The sequence below is a fragment of the Rhea pennata genome, chromosome 4 (genome assembly GCF_028389875.1).
Source record: "Rhea pennata isolate bPtePen1 chromosome 4, bPtePen1.pri, whole genome shotgun sequence".
NCBI classification, from domain to species: domain Eukaryota; kingdom Metazoa; phylum Chordata; class Aves; order Rheiformes; family Rheidae; genus Rhea; species Rhea pennata.
In genome coordinates this window covers 46,106,347-46,127,443 of record NC_084666.1, presented here as the reverse complement: position 1 = coordinate 46,127,443, position 21,097 = coordinate 46,106,347, and the positions used below count along the sequence as shown (strand labels likewise).

Sequence of the window (21,097 nt, the reverse complement as noted above, 5' to 3'; positions counted from 1 at the left end):
ATCATAGAAACACCAGAAAAATACAAGGAAGAAGACAAAACACTGAAAAACTGTGCAAGGACGGGCAAATGGAAATATTCTGTAGGCTTATTTATTGAATTTGAAACAGTTTTATTAGGAAGCTAAGAGCAATTTGCCAAACTTTTACAAAAGTTTGCAAACTGGAAATGCACCAATCAAAAGTAATGATGGAAAAAATGCTTACTATGGCAGCAAAGGTCTGTTACACTAAAATAGAATTGTTTTATCTTAACAAAGTAAAGTGTTTTACTCCAGTAAAGTGTTGAAATTTAGCTTAACTTTCTTGGTGGTGGTTGTTAGAGCCAACTGCAAAAAATACAGACGTTTGATCTAGTGACTCTCCTGGTTGTTTCTCAGTAATAGATGTCATGAGTTGCTGATCAGATGGCAGCTATTGTTAGCAAAAGGGAGTTCTGAGAATTAAGTGATTGTATTTTTCGGTAAAAGAACCAGAAGATACTAAAATACTGCCCACTGTAATCTTTGTTCATCTTGAACCTCTTGCCTACTGAGCTTTCGTTATACATTTTAACTCTCAAGAAATCTAGAAAACTACCTCAATTAGAAATTAGTGAGTTTTGCAGTTGAGTTAGAAGAGAATGATTACATTTTGATCCTGCCTTAATACTATTAAGGAGTTTGATTTGGGGCAAGCATTCTGCACGTACGAAGAAATAACCCACCAGTACAGGCTAGGGGCTGACCTTCTGGAAAGCAGCTCTGCAGAGAAGGACCTGAGAGTTTTGGTGGACAAGTTGACCGTGAGCCAGCAATGTGCTCGTGTGGCCAAGAAGGCCAGTGGTATCCTAGGGTGAATTAGGAAGACTGTTGTCAGCATGTTGGGGGAGGTGATCCTGCTGCTCTATTCAGCCCTGAGGAGGCCTCATTTTGAGTACTGAGTTCAGTTCTGGGCTCCCCAGTACAAGAGTCGTATGGAACTACTGGAGTGTAGGGCTACAAAGATGATTAGGGGACTTACCAATGTCTACAAATACCTTAAGAGAGGTTGTCAAGAGGATGGGGCCAAACTCTTTTCAGTGGTGCCAAGCAACGGGATAATAGGCAACAGGCACAAACTGAAACACAGAAGTTCTGCCTGAATATGAAGAAAAGCTTCTTTCCTGTGAGGAAGAAGTGACAAAGCACTGGAACACATTGCCCAGAGAGGTGGTGGAGTCTCCTTCTCTGGAGATATTCGAGGCCCACCTGGATGCAGCCCTGTCTAACATGCTGTAGATGACCCTGCTTGAGCACAGGGGTTGGACTAGATGATCTCCAGAGGTCCCTTCTAACCTCAACCCTTCTGTGGTTCTGTGAAGGGGGAGAAACAAGGGGGAAGGCCATGGGTTAATTTCAATTGACTTGTATGCTTGATTTGGCAGTGGGGGACACCATTACAAGCTTAAAATTTTTACATGTTGCCTCTGCTTGGTGTTCTGTACAATTTTTTTTTTAATTACTAAAAAAATCAGCTTGTAAATTTTATTTTGCAGATATGAGTTGCCAGGAATCCATGGATTAAATTTTGTTCTGAAGAATTCCCTTGGTGGTGGTGGTGTAGCATCCCTAAGAAGTGACCCACAGGCATGTATCTAAGCATTGCTTCAGTGTAGTAATCTTTTATAACCATATATTGCACAGTCTCTTTATAACCAGATTTTGGGCTGGAACTGTAAGCAGTACTTTTGACTCTGTAATTCTTTTTAATTTCACATGAATACACGTTATCTACTGCATTGTTTGAAGGTTTAAAAAATATGTAGTGAAGTATAGGGTTGATATAGAATATTTATTGGAAAAGATGTGTGTGTGTGTAAAAGGTAAATGATTTGAATACTAAGGAGTTGGATGTCCTTTGCAATGTGTTGCCTTTGTTTTTAGATGTACTGGTTAAATCAGCTTCTCAAAAATGCTATTCAAATTTTGGAGAACAAGAATTTACTAGATAGTTTTCATTAAGTGTTTCCTTGTACATAGAGCAGCCATCAGCTGTGAACTCCATTTGAATTTGCAAGCCTTCTGCAAAGCCACATCAAGCTAAGCCTGTGATTAATATAGTTAAATTATAGCTAATTAATATAAATACAAAATTGGGGGGGGTTCTTTCGTGTTGGCCACATTATTTGGATCTGAAACTAAAAGATTTTGAGAGTGTACATTTCAGGTATTAAGTATTTGAAACATCTTAAACTTGATGATAAGATTCCTTAACATGGCAATGCTGTGGCTACAGTGAAGTGTAATTTTGCCACCATAGGCTGAGAAATGCTTTGATTTGAAAATAATCTCAGCTTTGTCACCAAGACTAATCCCAAAGTAATACAGTGGTCAGTGTGAATCAGATGGCAGAATTGAAACTGAAAAAAAAAATTTTTTTGCACTGGGTAACAAAAAAATTGAAGAAACTCTGCTCCATCTAATTAGGATTACGTGCTTGAAAATCTTAACCATATAGTTTTCTTTACTTATTTTTATTTACAAATGAGAAAGCCAAATGAATGGAAAAGGTAAATATAACTTGTGTGAATATATAATTCAAGGCTTGAGAAAACTCACCCAAAATTCAGAGAGAGGTAGAGAGAGAAACAAAAAAAAATATAAAACATAATGAGTGCCTGTTGTTTGTGCTGATTATGGGGAAATAAATCCTATTTAACAGTTTTAGAAAATGAATTTAAAAAGTGGTGTATTTGGATAGTAAGATGATTGTGGTTTTTTTGTTTTCTTACAGGGCAAAGCGCTTGGACAGATGTTGTTGGATTTCCAGATAAAGAATGTTCCTGATTTAAAATCACTGATAGAATAACAGGTGTTTGATACATGTACTCTTAACACTTCGAGTGGTGCAAAAGTATATTATAAACAAAAACTGTCTTCTGAAGCCAGATATTAAAAAGTTACAGAGGGGAAATTACAGCGACAGTTAACTCTCGGAGGCTTAGCTATATGGCACAGATTAGCAAATATTCTGAGTAATACCAGACTAATAGCTTTGTCTATGACTGATAACATTTCCTGTCTAGATAATACAATGGATGAAGAATTAATATATTTCCTGTAAAATAAAATTAATCAAATTGCAGTGCAACAATTAGAAGATAGCTTTCATCTTGGCACAAAGGGTTATCTCTTGTTCAGTCCATCTGTCTTTTCCTTCTTTAAATTTTTATTTGAAAATTAAATGGACCAATATTGTTGAATCTTGTGTCAACTGTATTGGCCCTGTGCTTAGATTGAAGCTGGATCACCTGCTGTGTAGCACTGTGAAGTCAGCCCTGTCTGGTACTGAAGAGCAGTTTTCCCAATAGGACCATAGAAAAGTAGTAATTGGTATTGCTATGTAGTGACTAATAGTAAATACTGACCTTTGATACACTAAACTTTCAGAGTTTTCTCTAATAACTGAAAACCTTTTTTATTACTACTGTTTTCAACATCTCTTACTAATTAATCCATCAGTTGAAAAGCACTAAACAATAATTCATTGGAATTCTTGGTATGGAAATAAATTTCGAAGTAAGGCTGGGAGAATGCTGTGAGCCAGACTGTCTGCTGCCTCCCTTCTGCGATGGTGCAATCCTTACAGGGAGAAGGCGGACCAGGGTGGTAGAAGGGTGCCTTGTTTTGCTTCACAGTGGTTACATCCTGATTTTGTATGAGTCCCACCTGGATTAAGCTAATTTAACTGTTGTTTGCATTGTGCTTCCTACAGAAAAGTCGACAAACCTTTCATAGGAAGGTCTGTCTCCTGCTGTGAAGGAAGATCATGTCGAATGCAGTGCATTATGTCTCTGTTCTGACTCACAGTTACCATCTTCCTAGTTCCCTTTCTCCATCCATCCTTCTCCCTTCCTTGGAAGTATCACCACCACATACAAATTAGGCTACTCCTAAGAAAACATCTTCAGCTGACTAAACGTAGACTCAGAGATCCATATCATATTTCCTGGAATAGTATCAAGATGATGGAACTTCTGGCCCAATAGCTGTCTGTATTTCCTCTGCAGTCAGACATATAAATATTACTCTTGACTGTTCAGGCATTCTATGTTCAGAAATACATCTTTTTCTGTATTTGGGGGAGATTGTATTAATTGTTCAGTGCTGACAGAATGAAGCATTGCTAATATTGGATTAAAGGATTAAGTATTTTTTAAACTTCAGCAGTCTTCCCTGTCAGTGTTTCTAGGTCTTGATCTGTGCTACTGTTACTATTACTTTCCTAGCTTCTTGTTAATGAGGACTATACACTGAATTTTTCCTATCTTTTATGTCGTTTTGTTCATTTAACTTGAAGGTATCATAAGTGAAATCTCTACGCAAGTTTGCAGCAGTTTTCCATTGAATTCAGTGGAACTATGATTTAATTACACATCTTCATTTGTGATGTAAACATGTTACTCTCTTAGTCATCAGTACTGTCTGTATACAGCGTGGCTCAGTGTGGTTGTCACAAAAAACCTAAAGTTATGACTTCATCCCAGAAAAATACCAACATCATAATTTTAAAGGGGAAGTGGCACACTCTTACTATCACGTTTACATTCATTCTTTGTTAGACAACAGTAATAATTTGAAAGTTTATTTGTTTAATAAAACATAGAAAAGTATTGGGAGAAAACTTTAAAAAATAGTGATAGAGACACCTCAGTAGCAAACCTAAAAGGATAAAAAAGGCTACAGTAAATATATGCAATTTATTCAGTGTGCTTTTTAAGTGACCCTGTAAATGTGTATGCAGCTATTTTGGAATTAAACATTTATAAAGCACAGATTTGTTTTAGTAATTTAAGTTTATTCCACTGGAAGAAAGTGATACTTGGTAAAAGTTTGTTAAAAACTGTGTTTTAGGGGTTTTTTTACTTGTCTGGAATTTTCTGAGTTGCTTTGTCAGTGCCCTTTTTCGTTGAGACTTTGTTAAATGCTAAAACTGAGATTGTTAACTGATTCTATTTTCTAGAGAGACAGTCATGTATAACTCTACAATGGAAGCAAAATTTGCTTTAAAAGGTGTACAGCATTCAGATGGATTGAATATGGGAATATAAAGAGGTTATTTTTATTTCTCAGATTGCCCTTCTGGGTACTGTGAAATTGTCCTTCACAAACATGTCTTCTCTCCATTTTTTTCAATGCACTAGCTTGCACCAAATACCATTGTTTTCAGACATTTTTCTTGCAAAATGTATCCTCCAAAAGCTCGTATCCAAAGATTTTGTCCTCTCCTTGAGCTCCTTAATGTATTTTAAATTCATGTACCTGTACTTCTTCCAGCACTCTCAGTTGACCTGAAAGCTTGTTAAAGCTGCATTTATTTATTAATCTACAGTAGAAGATGAGTAATTGAAAACAGTTTAGTAAAACATAAATTGTACTTGCAGGTGAGCAAGTACATAGCATTGTACATAGCAAGTACTTACCATTGGCTTAACTTCAATCCGTTAACAAATGCATTTTGCTGATTTGTTAAACCAGAGCTGCTGCTCGTGTAAACAAGAACTTACTCTTTCAGTTGCCTTTCTTTTCTATTTTTTCCCTTTATGTTAGCTGGGAGGGCAGGGTGGAAATAAGAATTACTATTTTATAAGATAATGATCCATCCTATATGGTAGAGATTCAGTATAATGGAAACTGGGAATTATAAAATTCCCCTTACCTGGAATTTTGCTATGGCTCATCTCCATTGCAAAATAAAGGCTTTAAATTCTTTTTCTTCTCTAAACTTTCTTACTGCATCTTACCTAATTCTGAGATCATAGATTCTATCATGAAATTATTCTATAGCAGCTAACAGTCTAAACAAATACTTCAGCTTCAAATACTTCAGTTGTGTCATATTTAACAGTTTGAAGTGAGTTACTTGTGCAGTGCTACAGTTTAATCTGTGTATTAAAGATCTAAACGATACAAAAATGGTGCAATAAAGTAAGAAGAAATGTGCTGAAGTTCAGCAGTGAGGTACAGAGAGCCTTTTTGGTTTAGCCATATCCAATGAAACCACTTTCCACTAAAATATATGGGTTTTTTTAATTCCTTCTGAGTAGAAGAAAACATAATTGTAAGTATACCACTTAAACTTAGTTTGCATCATGGCAGTTTGAAAGTAATAGTGCAGCAAAAAGCAATTGCAAGCAATTACTTATACAATTGCAGATTGCTGGTCAAGAATCTGAATGGTTTTATTCAGAAATTAGTTTGCTGTTCTATCAACTGCTTTGGATGCTGATCTTTTAATGCTCAAAACAGTTTTAAGGTAGTGAAGCATTAACTGGCTGGATTTCACATGCTGCAATTGGATATGTGTTTCAGCTGGAGGAGTGAAGCTGTTTCATGGCTTTGTGTCGTGTAATGTCTGTCTTGCTTGTTCCATTGGATTTCCGGACCTCAAAGTAAGTGAACAGTTGGGGGAAGGGAGAAACAAGGCTCATCAGTGCTTCAAGTGTTTGCCCAATGTATTGGAGGAAGTTTCCACTGCAGAAATGTCACACCTGTCACTTTGTTTGAAACCCTCCCATGCAGTAAGACTTAGAGCCTCCTCCTCCTCCCCTTTGGGATTCCACTTTTCTTCTTTGGTTTCATCCCAGGTTTCCTTTACGGATTTACTTGTAATGGACCCTGGTGATTTGGGGATTAAAGTTAACTGGCATTAAGAAAGCAAACACGGGATGCCTCCAAGGAGAAGATCCAATTTGGAAATGTGTGTGTCTGCCAGGAAATTCAGCTGAATACCTTAGCTTCTGAACTGTGGAACTGAGGTATCTAACATTAGAAGTATCTAACACCTATTTCAACAAAGACCATCCAGACATGTCCTTGGCAGCTTTGGAAATTGAGAGGGATTTTGAGATAGCACAGGGCAGAACTAGTGCTTACATTCACAGGAGGGAGAGAAAAACCTTTCTGTGCCCGAACTGAGACTGTGCGCCCAGAGCCTTTTGTGGAGTCTGATCACCTTCTTGCTGAGGCACAGTACTCCAGCTCTGGGCTGGCCACTGTGACCATCACCAAATGGCTGGGATCCTTTATACTGTCTTTTTTTTTTTTTCTTTCCCACTCCCTTAAAAATGCACCAAGAAAAAAGCCTCCCCTCTCCAGGTTGGTATTTACTAATACCATGAGTAAAAGTTTCAGACCTTCCAAAGGTATTCAAAAATCTGTGATTTGAAAAGATGCTATTTTAATAATGTGTGACTGGTGGTTAATCCACAGAAGTCCTACCAGCATCACAAAAGGTATTTTTCTCTTTTGTAAGTGACATGATTTTGAATTAGGGGGCTTGAGGCGACTAAGCCTCTGTTACATAAAAATTTGGCTGAGATTCTCCACAGAAAATCCCAAATGCCCAATCATTGGTAAGAAGCACTGAGGCTCTTGCCTGTGACCAAACATTACTGTGAGCCTCAGTATTCCTTTGCAAATTAAGCAAGGTGAGGCTTGTTTCTCTGAAAATCTTCAGTTATCCAGAAAGTTGTTCCTTCTGCTCTGTGCAGGAGGAAATAGTAAAGCAATGCTAGTTTTCATTTCCAACTACAGAGCAGTGAAGGAATCCCCTGATTTTTTTTTTTTTTTTAATTGGGAAGTGGAAAAAACTGCTCTGGGTCATTCCTATGCCTCCTATTTCCTGTATGCAACATGTATTTGGTTTTCAGATGCTGTTTACCAAATCTTGGTTCAGTATCCAAGCTAGAGGCTCTGGCCTGCTCAGTCCTTTGCATCTCCTTTGGTTTTCCATTTCTATCAGAGCTGTTTCCCAGTGGGAGAGGGATGTTGAACCGTTCCTCTGGTGCACTGGCATGAGCCAAGGGCTCCAGCAATTTAGGGGTTTTCTAGGGATCTTGTCCTTGATCTTAACCCTGGCTCTCAGCTTTGAAGCAACTGAGGAAGGAAAACCAACTTGCTGTTTCAATGCAGTTTGCCTGTGGAGAGGTGCCAAGCTGTTACACAGTACTGCTCCTCTTCTTGCTGCTGCTGCCTTTTTTAAGTGCTTGACCGTGTGTCTATTCTCGTGTTTGCCTGAGTGTCTACAACCTGCAGGAAGTTAGCTCAGAGCTGGCAACTGTAGAAAGAGCCTGCGGTTGGAGGAAGATGCTCCAAAAAACTATTCCCACCCACCCTCTAAGCCACTCCGAAGTTTCCCGCTTCAGGCAGGGCGAGGACGCAGAGGCAGGAGCGCCTGTGGCACGAGCAGAAGCGGAGGGCGGCAGCGGCGGGGACTCGCGGCCCCCGGCCCCGGCACGCTGCGGCCGTCACCTTCCAGGTAGGATGAATGTCCGCCCCATCCACCACCCCGCGGCGCCCGGGGGGGGGGGGGATTTGCTCGGCTACTGAGACTTATTAGCCTCGGACGGGGAGGCTTTGTGGACCTGACAGAGCTGCTCTTTTGTGGGCTTTGTTGCCAGGATTTATGCATTTACATAATGGATTAGCGTGAAACAAAACGCGAAGGAACAGCTCTGCGCCTTTTCCCACTCCTCCTTAGCCGGCGGATTTTCCGGACAAGTCAATCCGGACAAGCTCGCGCTGCCCTCGCCGCCGGAGGAAGAAAGGCGCGTTGCCGTGCGCTGCGCTGCGCGGGCACGATCCGCTACGAGGCGGCCGCTCTGCCCCGCCGCAGCGCCCGCCCCTGCCGCCCGCTCCCCTCCGCCCTCCCTCCGGGGCGAGGCGGCGGCGGCGCCTGGCGGCCCCCGGCGGCGCCGTCGCTGCCCCAGCGCAGGGAGGAGGCGAGCGGCGGCCGCGGGCCGGGCCCCCAGCGCCCCGCTCGCGCCGCGCAGGTGAGGGGCTCGGCGGCGGCGCGGCGCGGCGGGGCGGGCGCTCCCCGCCGCCCGCACCCGCTCGCCCAGTGGGCCGGCCGGGCGCCCGCCCCGCCCCGCCCCGTAGCCTAGAAAAGCGGGGCCGGGGCGCGGGGGTGCGCGGCGGCACCGGCGCGGAGCGGAGCGGGGCCAAGCGCGTCCGCGCACCATGAAGAATCCCGTGCCGCAGGCAGCCTCGCTGCTCCTGGAGAAGCTGCTGCTCCTCGTCCACGTCCGGCCGCTGCTCGCCGGCGCCGACAGGGAGCTGCCGCCGCCGCCGCCCGCGCCCGGCTACTACGACACGAGCTGCTTCAAGCGCGGCGACCTGCTGGAGGTGCCGCGCACCCTCTTCATCCACTTCGGCATCTACCTGGGCGACAACCGCGTCGCCCACCTGATGCCCGACATCCTGCCCGCCTTCACCGACGACCGCCGCCAGATCCAGCAAGTGGTGACCAACAAGCGGCTCATCCTGGGCGTCATCGCCAAGATGGCCAGCATCCGCGTGGACACCGTGGAGGACTTCGCCTACGGCGGCAGCATCCTGGTGAACCACATGGACCGGCTCTTCAAGGACCAGCTGCTGGGCAGCGAGGAGGCGGCGCGCCGCGCCGAGAAGCTGGTGGGCGCCACGGCCTACAGCCTGCTCTGGAACAACTGCGAGCACTTCGTCACCTACTGCCGCTACGGCGCCGCCGTCAGCTTCCAGACCGACAAGGTACGCCCGGCCCGCGGCCGTCAGCGCTGCCGCGGCGCCTCGCCCGCGCCCGGCCTCGGACGCCGACCCGTCCGCCTCGGACGCCGGCAGCGCCACGCGGCGCGCAGCTGCCCCGCGCGGAGAGCGCGCGCGCGCCCGCCCGCCCAACGGCCGCCCAACGGCCGCCGCGGCGGGTGGGGGGGAGCTCCGCCAGGTGTCGGCGCCCGGGCTGGCGCTGCCCTTCGGCGCGGGCGGCTCGCTCAGTGCGGGGCCCGGCGCGGCTGGCCCTGCCGGCCAAGGGGGCTGCTGTGGCCCCGCGGTTCCTCCCGGCGCCCCCCTTCGCCGCGGCTGCGGGGCCGGGCTACTTAGCAATGACGGTAACTTGGCCCCTGTGGGCTTGAATCGGCAGGAAAAGTGAAGCCGAATTGATAAGACAACAGTCTTTGCTCTTAAATGCTGTTGGGCTGTTCAGTCCCCAGTACTGTGCTCTTAGAGCAGGAATAAAGCTCATGTTGTGAGCGGGGCTGGACTGAATCCAAAGGGCTGTATACCTATTTCCACTTTGTACTGTGCTCAAGGTGGTAGTAACAGGCAGTCGTTAATAGAGGGAGGCTATCCAACGCTGTCTGTCTGGTTAAAGCCTTTTTCTCAACCCTTTTTCTTTTTCTCAACCCTTTTTCTTTTTCTCAACCCTTTTTCTTTTTCTCAACCCTTTTTAACCTTGACCTTTTGCTCTTTTGCAGTTCTGTGAAACTGTGAAGATGATTATTCGGGACCAGAGGAGCGTTCTTGCTTCAGTGCTCGTGGGATTAGCATCGATAGTCTGCCTAGGTTTGGCACCCTCCACCACGCTCCCCACTATTTTTATTCCCTTCTTTCTCTGGATGGCTGGCTAACAGCCTTCCAAGAACCCTGTGGCCAGCATCTGTATATAGGTTGTATACTACTGTATTTATAAAAGCACAAATTACTCGTCAGCGTTGTGTAAAGCAAAACTTCTTAACCTTGTGTGCCATTTTTAAATACAACTTTGTCTAGGACACAGTGCACAAGGAGTAGCTTACTGTGTAAGCCTAATAATAGATTTCCTGAAAATCTCAGTCGGTACATTTTAACACACCTCTAAAACCATGCAAAAGTAGGGGTGCAGTGCAGTTCTGCTGCTTGCCTTAAGTGATTCTCATGTTCTTTCATTTCTTAGTTGTGTACCTGGATGTCATAACTACTAATAAAAATGAATGATGGGGTACCATGAAGTGATGGATATTGAAGACAAATTACTTTTTAATTACATATATATAGTTTATATTCAGAAGCTACTGTTTCTATTTCTAAAATGTCTTTTAATGGAGATAAAAGTAACTAAATTGACTCTTTCTGATAGAAGAAAAAAGAAAAACTCCAGCTTGAGCGTTCTGTGCTGTAATAACACATCTGGCTGGATCGGCTACTGTCCTTTGAGTTCCCTTCTGGGAAACGCTCTCAAATCTCTTTTTCATGTTAATTTTGTAGATGCTACTGTATTAAACAACTTTTTGATTGGATTAGTTGTAGTGAAGGTCTGCAATTTCTCAGCCTTTTGCTTGCTAATAATAGCTGTCAGTACAGCTAATATAAATGACTATAGGGAGGGGGTTAGGAGATACAGGAGGAAATCAGTTTCCTTTGTGAAAGCTGGTAACATGAAAACTATGGCAAATTCCCAGGGTTCCAGGGCACATGGAGTGAGGAGGAGAATGGAAACCAATTTAGTTCTTATTGTCCCTCAGTGATGGGACTCATGTGGATGCCTTAAAGCATCAGGGATCACTGGAATTTGCAGTCACTCTGTTGTCATTTCGGTGCAACCTTAAAACACCGATGCCTTTCTGTGAAAGAAGACATCTTTCTTCACTTGTGAAAAAGCATTCACTTGCAAGCTAGCAATCGGTTCTAAAAGCTTTTTTTGCTTTTTTAATCTTCAGTGGTGAGGCCTTTTTTAATCTAAGTATAAACTGATTGAAATCAGCTTCATCTAGTCAATTGTTTGAGTGGCTGTTGCTTTTTTTTTTTTTTCCTTCAGCAATGTCTCAGTGCACGCATGGAAATGGTTCAGCTCCTGGAATGTCTCGTATGGTATACCTGCACTTACATGTTCATGCACTATGCTTGCCTTGCTTTCTAGTCAAAGGCAAAGACAATGATGTCTTCACCAAGGACCGAACCTCAGATTTATTTTTTCTTTCTATATACGGTATTCAGTATTCTGTAATCAGTTCTGCTTCTGAAGTTTCAATTTTTTTTCCATTTTTAGAGTAAGACTCACTTTAACTGTACTATCAAACTCCTCCTTCCCCCTAGACCTCACAGCTGTTTGAAGATTGGATTCTTGAACTGTGAGTCTACTTGGCCATCTTTAATAATGTTTCTTCTTCTGGCTGTTCCACTATAACTGACAAAGAACGTAAAGACTAGGGTGAAATTCCAATCTCATAGAGAACAATAGCACTACTGCTGCTGTCCTCAACTGAGAGGAGACTTCAGCCTAGCGTTCAGTATTGGTTCAGTTTGCAGCCCAGCTCCAAAGTGGTTAGATATCAGTTACCACTGGATCCTTATAAACGACTCATGTTCTGCTTTCAAAGATTGCAATGGTCTGTGTTATCTGTCTCTAATAAATTTTTAAGGTTTTTTAATTGAATTGCCTTTTCATAGTGTTTGCATCAGTAATATTTACATGAATTCCAGTGTGTTCTTTTTTCTTGCTGTATATAAGGTATGAACTGTAGTCATTACTGTAATTATATAAATAGAATTTATTCATTTAAAAATGTCTACCTGTCTCTTGAAATTAAGTATAATGTTAAAGCCCTTCTCTAACATATCCCAGTAGGGCACTGAGTGATCCATTAACATGCAGTCATGTGGTGTCTGATTACAGGTGGGTTTTTCTCTTCCCCTTTATTTACTTGAAATTTATAAGAATTCCAGTAATTTGTGTGAGTCATTTATATAGTAAACAATGGGGTTATGACTAGTAACCAAATCATAAGTAGTATTGTTGGAAGGCAGAGAAATGCTGCTCTAGCTTCAAAAGTATCAAAGGACCAATACTGCTGCTTTGCTAATGATATTGAGAAGGAAGCATCCAAGTTAGGCTGGGGGACAAAGTTGGGACTTTGGTAGATGACAGTATGACAGAAATGAAACCAGTTCCTTACAGACTTACAGCTGCATTAGTGAAAGGAAATCCTCTAAAGCGTGAACTTCAAGAAGCTCACAAATTACAATGAAACAGTCTAGAATGTCCTATTATGTCCTTCCATTAGCAGTAAATAGTAGAGGTAAATGGGGAGAATTTAAGCTGTATGCTAAGAATTTTTTTCCTACCAGCTCTCATTCTAGCAGAGACCTGGAAATTTTGTTAGTTAAAGTCAAGCATGAGTCAAATCAGTCATACTCAGAGGGAAAAACAAGTCTAGCAAGCATGAATTCTCATGTTCAGCTCAGCGGGTGGTGTTTTTGCACTGAAGTATTTTGGTAAATGTGAGTGTCAACTGTTTTTTTCTGTAATGAGTTGAGTAAAAATAACTAGGTGGAGTACTGCATTTCAGACGAGCTCAACTGTGATGCTGTTGAAGTGAAGGAGCTATCTCAAAGGAAGAACACTGGAAACTGAGCAGTACAGCTCTCTGGAAATGGGTGTGGTTAGGAGTGACATTGTTCATTGGTAACTGTAAGTGCTGGTGATGGGGATTGTAAATCTAGAGGTGCACTTCATTTTAGTGGTAGGGATATTTAGAAATATTTTTTGGTTAAAGCTGAATATGTGATGGAGGAATACAACCATCACCCCTGCACCACTGAGAAATGCAAGTAGTGAAGACATCAAGCTGAAAGGATAGATGTTTCACTTCTGTTTCCAAAGAAAACAGAAATAAAATGACCATTTACAGTGCTAGTAATGTTTTTGCAAAACCTGTTTTAAAAAAGAAAATACTGCTAAATGAAGAGATTCAGAACATTGAGCTTTCTATTTTTATTTATTTTAGCTTGGAATGTAAATAATGATTCATTTCATGGCTGAACAGCCATCTCCTGCTTGATTTTACCTTTGGGTCCTTCTGTGCTGAAGGGAGAATGCTACATAAAAATACCACTGAGGCTTTTAAGGAAAACAAAATCATAGCAATACTAGTTCAAGTCTGAGGGGGAGGGGAAGAGGGAATTAAACTTGTGTGTGACTTGACATCATCCAGACAGGTTTTAGAAAGCAAGCTGTGGCAACAAGAAACACTACAACTGTGATCTCTACAGATGATACGGTGTTGTGTTGTAATATATTGCACGTTCTCACATTAAATAAAGTATCACACAACACTGAATGATACAGCACTGTGTTAGACAGTTGTTAGAACCTCTTTCCATTAAAATAAAAAGTTCTCAAGTGACTGTAGGAGACAGTTGTTACCTGCACTTTATGACAGCTTAGGACTTGATCCCCCTAAGCAGTTAGGAACAGATTTATTCATCTGAAATTATGATATAGATAATTACTGGTTTGTGGCTCTTTGCTGTAGCATGTTGCGCTTTCCCATAACCCTCAAAAGAACCTTTCAGAATGCTGTGCTGACAAAATAAACCATCTCCTCCATTGTAGGAATATATCTGAGGCTGCTTTTTGATAGTAACTCCTTAAAACCAGATTCCAAGTTCGCACCATGGCATAACTTAACTACTTAACTTCTGAAGTAAAGCATACATTTAGGATAAGGTCCTAAGGGCTTTAAGAAAGGGTAGGCTCTATAGGAGACTTAAAATTACATTGATTACAGGACAGCAGCTCTGTCTGTGATGAAACTGCTAATTTATTACTCTGTCTCTCACAAAGTGGACACCCTTCTATCAGATGCTCTGTGAGGATTTTTTTTTATTTATTTATTTTTTAATCCCGTGTAAAGTCCTGGGAACTTTATCAAGCCCTGGGCCCCTGTTTTACTAGCTGCCTCTTCTCTGTCACAAATCTGGTAATTAGAAAGGAATCACTATCTCTGCTTTGTGATAGTGTGATTTTGAGCAAATAGGCTTCATAGTTCCCTAAAACTGCATCACAACACCAAAAAACAAGTGCTTGTTCTGAACAGGGCAGTGAAAGTAAGAGGTAGCCAGGTAAGTTTCACTTCTGAGAGCAGGGTTTACTGGACATGCCGAAGGTTGGGTCCAGGAGCAGAGGCGTGTGCCTCTGAGGAGGGAGAATGCAGGAGCTTCATCTTGAGCTACTTAGCTGTGCACACAGGGCACAGTGATGTGCCTGTTCTCCTGTCCCAGCTTGAGTTTAGAGAGCCTGAGACTGGGCTGAGATTAAACATTATCATGCCTTCCCTTAATTGGGAGGTGCACCCTAAATGCCACAGGCTGTAATCTAAGCTAGTGATAAAGTGGGCCTAAAGCCCATTTTTTGACCATGTGGTGGTATACTGAGACACAGGTCTGTATAGCTAAACTCCCTTCCTCACCAGTATAGCATAGCTTCACCTCTACTGCCTTCTCACCTATACAGGTAATGCTCCCTGGCCCGTGTTGTACCAAGTGAGAGAGCACTTGTTACCATGGGTTGCAACTGGTGTCATGCAGAACAGTTAAGAATGGATGATCAAGTACACAAACCTATATGCCAGTCTTTACTTGGTTAGCCTGACCAGAATATTAAGGTTAGGCTTGCCTTCTTGTCCATTTGTTACTCAAAACCTTCCCGATGGAGCAACACTTGAATGAAAATAGCAGTGCAAAAGGAGAATGGTTGCAGAGCTGCTGGGATGTCGGATGCCTGGTTTTTAGGCCCTTCACAGTCTGAGGGGACTGTGCCCATCCTGGAGACTCACTGGGCTTTTACAAGGTGGCTTTTTTCACCTTTTTAAATCTTGCCTCTTGCTCTAGTACAGTGGCCATCAGACTATTTTTACAGACTCGGGCAACACTTGGGCTCTGAGTCTGACAGAAAAAATGACTCCCTGACCACTTTGTGTTGGATTAAACTCAGTTTGGGCTCTACATGTTAGGTCCATAAATGCCCTCAGGGTTGCTTCTCATGTCTATGGGCCCCAGTGAAGTTCTGAGTGGGAATTAGACCTCGGCTTTCTCCAGGAACTAGAAACATGAGATTGGGGTGTTTTTGACTTTGACGCAACATGAACTGCAGTCATTCAGGAAGCTTTCATACAGAGTCTGTCTAAATGATGTGGTAGTGCACAGTATAAGTAGCCTGGACTAATGCCTCCAGAACTAGAAGTAGTGTAACTATGTGAAATACAGAATTACACTTAGTCCTAGGGGAGCAAGGCTAGTTGGTTCAGCATCATGCTGTCACAGCTCTGTTGCTTTTGGAACCTGAACTAGCATCATCTCATGATCCTGTCCTGTGTTTTGTAGTCATACCAACTTGTCTGATGTAAAAGCTTAGGAGTCCATGCAAATACTCTCAAAACTGTTCCAAGCCCCATCCCAAGCCTCATATTATTCATCTACACAGGTTCAAGCTCAGCTGGTTTCTGAGGAGTCCTTCCTGAAATATCTAACTTGTCCCAGGCTTTAGAAGAGAAGCCTGAATGCGTAACTGAGGGCTGTGAATCACCCAAAACTGGAAGGTGTGTAAGTTTGCAATGCCTCAAATATTCTTGAAGATGTAGTTATGCTACCCATAGTCACACAGGCATGTTCCATTCCTTGGTCTTACACAAAGCTTGGAGTATACATAAAACGCAGCTCCTTTGCAATTCTAAATGTGTCATAAACTAGGATATAGTCTTAAGAAACAGAGGCAGAGTAGTATCTCTTCATCTAGTACACCAGCCATTTAGCACTGACAATCACATAGTAAAGATACATTTTTCTTTTAACTATTACTCCCAGTTTTTGAGAGCGTATAGCACTGCTTCAGTCACAGTCTATGCAGGAACCATTCTATTCTTGTTCTAAAATAGCTAGTTGTGCAATTTGATCATTTATTTAGCAGACAGGGATTGGACTGGGAACAGCCTTTTAAAAAACTTGCCTGGAGAAAGCAGTATAATTTGTTCTGTAATATTTCTGCTTGGCTAATATATTGAAATTCCAATGAGGAATGGAGCATTTCTATTTTGATGCCTTTGATGAATTCCAAGAAATCTAACACTTTCAAAGCAATGACAATTGCAAGGAAATAGACGTGATACATAGTCATGAAATGTGTTTCAAAATTATAATGAGGTCTTCGTAAAGAGTTTTTCTTTAACAGACAATCTTAAAATACCCACCCAAATCAGTTATAGAAATTACTTTCTCTCAATAACTTTATTGCTTGCATTTTTCAGTTTGGAGAGTATTTGGGTTAAAGAGTTCTCTCTCAGGCGGTACTCAGTCCTGCAATTAAATTCAAACCTTTGCAACAACAGTCTGTTGTTATGGGAAGGACACTCAATTAGTGACATATTAATTGTAAACTTACTGTATAATTGAGCAGGAAGAGAAAGGGGGATAAGAGCAAGATATCTGTAGACAAAATATTTCATCCTACTTAAAAATAGTAAGGTAAGTTATATTAAAAAATCCAAAAGAAAAGATTAAGTTTGCTAGCACCATATATATAAAATTACCCTGTTAGGACAGATTTTCAGCAATTCACCAGATCCATCAAGTGCATAGTACTCCAATCTTCTTTTTTACAGCAGCGTCATTAACTTGCCTTTCTTCCAGCTGAAATCAACAGGAGCTTTATCACTGACTTCACAGGGAGTGAGATTAGATATGAAATACTCCCTCCCATTCCCTGACCTCCCCAATATCTTGTACCTGTGGAAATTCAGTAATGATGTTCAGAAATGAACTGCCTGATCACTATGAACCTTACATTGAATTATGATTTAAGGACTTTTACAGGCTATAAATCTTGTGGCTTTATATTTTTTGTTATTTTTCAAATCTATTCAGACAGCGGTCTATAGATAGAAAAAAAAAATACAGGAGAAACTATTTTAGGCAATGCACTCTTCAGCTGGCTTCTGAAGATACTTTTCTGTGAAAACTACTCCCATTAATTTTATAGGAAACTTGGACTCTCAATGCAGAGCTGCAGCAAGAGTATCTTTTAGAGCCAGACACTATTAACAACTTAACTAACTTTGAGAACCTGGAAGCTTAAAGATGAGGGCCAAATTTTTCAGCAATATAAGAATGTGCTTGGCAATACCCAAAAGTCAGTTTAGCCCTATATCTTATATCTCCACCAAGGAGCAATAGTGAGTGCTTAGGGACACAGTATGCATACAGAGAGAGTCTTTCTCGGTATAGTCTCAACATTTTAAGCAAGCAACAATTCATGAACTTCCTGTTTTGAAGCTTGCATTCATTTCATTATGTTTAGTACTCACCAGTGGATTTACCCTCCATGAACTTGTCTTACTCCACTTTTAACTTATCTGTTTGGCCTCTGAAACATTCTGTGGCAAGATTGTGTTATACAAAAAAAAAGCACTTTATTTTAAATCGGCTGCCTGATGATTACATTAGCTGCTTCCCCCTCCCTTCCCATACTGCAAGAAACAATGAATAATCGTTTTGCATTTTCCCCATTTATAGTCTTACAATTCTCAGATATTCCTGGCGTGGAATTGAAATTTAGTGTTTTGCAGTTTCACAAATTTGTGCTGGAATTCTCCTAAAAATGTCTAACTTAGCACTGTACTCAAGTACCATGGCCGCATTCAGGAATGTATTACACATTGCACCTATCAGCCCAACAATTTCATAGTGCAGTTTCTTTAGAATTCTTGAGCGTCCCCAGTCTTGTCAGCTGGTTACTTTTATTTTACTAACATGTCCTAAAATGGTTTCTGCTGACACCCTCAGTTTATGGCTGGTGTGAGAATATATTCCATGCTAAAAAAAGAATGGTTTTACATTAAGAATTTCTCTGAACACTTTTATACTGAATATTACTGCAAAAAATCAGTTTAGATTTTTTGCTATGGCCTAGTTTTCCTCACAAGGTCTTTTTCATATCTTTAGTATCAGTCAGTTCCCTGACTATCTGGCAACTGTCTGTTTTTTTTTTTTTTTTTTTTTTTTTTTTTTTTTTCCTCCTGGTAGCAAGGCTTTATTATTATTATTATTATTATTATTATTATTATTATTATTATTATTATTATTATTAGCTTTTATCGCCAATCCTCAGAATCTTTTTTTGGCCACTGTCTTTGTGATTTTCTACGTAACTTTTTTATGCAGAGTGCTTGTGTTCCTTGTTTGGATATGAGTTCCTCTTGTTGAAGGATGCCACTCCTAGTTAAGTCTTTGCTTACTTCAGCTCCAGAGACATAGCGAGCTGCCTACAACCTTCAAGTTGACAACGTGCGAGTGTCCTACAGCTTCTACTCTTCTTATCACCAGGGGAACAGCAAGGAAGGCACTTTCTGCAGAGTGTCCAGTATAGACACAAGCATTGCATATCCAAAATCAGTTAAGAACTCAACATGGTATGCTATATTGCATAACCTCCCGTATGCTGAGGAAACAGAGTTGCATACCTACTACAAAATAAAAAAAGCCATGTTTGATGTACTTTCTTTTAAAATAACATACTCCCACCTAGTGGCTATCCAAGAAATAAATAATAAGGTAGGAGCCAATTTCTTTATCAGTATTACATCCTTTCTTATAGCACATTTGGCAAAATATGCTGTCATTTCAGTAAATTGAGGACATATTTAACCCTTACATTTGTGTTAAAGTAATCAGCAAAATAGATGGTTATTAAGATGAAGTAACCGATCAGTAGGTTACTTCCGATCAGTATGATACTGATCAGTATGATCAGATGATACTACCGATCAGTAGTGTTTGATTTCCTGTTTCACTGCTGTAATATCTTATCAGAAATCAGGAACAGTTTACCTGTAGAAAACTCTAACTTTATTTATAGTTTTCTATAGTGTAGTGGTTCTCGTTTTACTTTTATATTACAGTTTTGATTATGTCACTAAGCTTTGTATGAGACAATAGCTAGGCACAAAAAAAAATAAAAAAGCATTTAAAAATCGTTCCTTTAGCTTTACTTGAAAAATACTGTTAAAATAAAGCAGGGATAATCATGGGATTTGTGTGTTAAACACACAAGCGGAAGAACCTCAGAATAACAGGTTACATTGATTTAGACTTTCTTAATTGCATGTCTAAACACTCCTTAAAGCCTCAGGAAAAATCTAAAGAACAGTAGAAGGAAGCATCATAAGTTTTTTAACTATAATTGGCATTGACAATCCTGAGTTTCCTGAGCTTCCTGACTTAACAGCTAATTAGCAGCTCACAGCAGATGCCTTATGAATTAAAAGGGTGTGAGCTTGATAAATCAGTGTCTTTCGGGATTCTCGAAATAAGCTGGAATTCAAACCAGAGTATGAACAGTCTAAAGAAACAGTGACACTCTCTTCATTTTCTAAACTACAATTAAGATATTTAACATATTTAGGAACTATTTAGTATTATCTGTTGATGTATTTGAGTATTTAAGCAAAAATAAATTTCTATTCTCAACCATTCCACTCAATATGGTTTATTTACTGAAGGATTAAAGAAGGCACAGAATGTAATGTGATATAAGAATCTTCAGGCTCGCTGATAAACTTCCAGTTAATGCCTAGGTCAGATAGATATGACTAAAGACTTCACAGTTTGATGTCTATTTAGTTCCAGTACTGGAATCATGTTATAAAACTTGCACAAAACCTACTATAAATCGAAATTTTTGACAATATTTGCAGAGAAACCAAAACTGAGCAGTAATTCAAAGTGATCTGTCTCTGATCTTTTGAGTCCTCAGACAAGCACTGAGACATCAGTGGTAAAATAAAATGAAGTCTATTCTGTACCTGTTTGTGCTTCACATTTGCTGAAAAAAAAGTTTGGCCTCAAGGTTCTTAGGGCAGTAGTAACTTTCGGAAGTATTAAAAAAGTAAAACTTCTTTAATTGCTGCTGTACAGACATGCACAGGATATATTGCCATTTCAGAATTCATTTATGATGTCTGGCTAAGAAGTAGACAGAAAAACACTTTATGACCACATAGAATCAAAAAATGACAGTATTTATGTGAAGGATTCTATTGTTCCTGGCTCTTTCCACCTTCCTTTCTTTCTGTTTTCTTTTTTTTTTTTTTTTTTTTTTAACCATTCCTTTGCAGTGTTACTTACTTCAGTAACTCCAATCTATTCCTTCCCTTCCCTTCCACAGAAAACTGCCAGAACTGTTTCTCTCAGTGATTAAAGGTATGGCTTGGTCACAGAGAGTACAGATTTTTAAGAGTCAAATACAGGTGGCTGAATGAAATTCCTGATGTTAGTATAACTAAACAGAGAGCATTTTTCAGGATTCTTTTTTTTTTTATATTATTAGCACATTTGTATGTTAAAATCATACAGCATGTTTTCTGCATGTGTGCCCCAAAGTGGTTTACAAAGCAGAGAGAGCACTTCTGTACAAAGTTTTCTTTACAATTAATTTTATTTACAATATTACTTATTTCAGCAATATCTGATTTTGAGATTTTGTAATTAAAAATTTTTACATTTTTAATTTTTA

At 40.7% G+C, this 21,097-nt stretch overlaps 2 protein-coding genes across 2 annotated transcripts in view; both read left to right on the top strand.

Annotated features, from left to right (window-relative positions):
- The window catches only part of LOC134140076 (uncharacterized), a 67,877-nt gene extending 63,082 nt beyond the window's left edge, over positions 1-4,795 (top strand). The window contains exons 19-20 of the mRNA XM_062574938.1: positions 1,515-1,605; positions 2,753-4,795. Coding sequence (XP_062430922.1) covers positions 1,515-1,605; positions 2,753-2,827 — 166 coding nt within the window. The 3' untranslated portion in view covers positions 2,828-4,795. The remainder of the gene's footprint in view (positions 1-1,514; positions 1,606-2,752) is intronic.
- Positions 4,796-8,979: 4,184 nt separating this feature from the next.
- On the top strand, positions 8,980-10,403 carry LRAT (lecithin retinol acyltransferase). Its single transcript, XM_062574775.1, has 2 exons — positions 8,980-9,528; positions 10,251-10,403. The coding sequence occupies exons 1-2, from the start codon at positions 8,980-8,982 to the stop codon at positions 10,401-10,403; spliced, it is 702 nt and encodes a 233-aa protein (XP_062430759.1).
- The last annotated feature ends 10,694 nt before the right edge of the window (positions 10,404-21,097 follow it).

Bases quoted from the DNA above. Each gene is read 5' to 3' on its own strand.
- LRAT (XM_062574775.1), top strand. From the start codon at position 8,980: ATGAAGAATCCCGTGCCGCAGGCAGCCTCGCTGCTCCTGGAGAAGCTG. The intron at 9,529-10,250 runs GTACGCCCGGCC...GCTCTTTTGCAG, and splicing joins TCAGCTTCCAGACCGACAAG to TTCTGTGAAACTGTGAAGAT.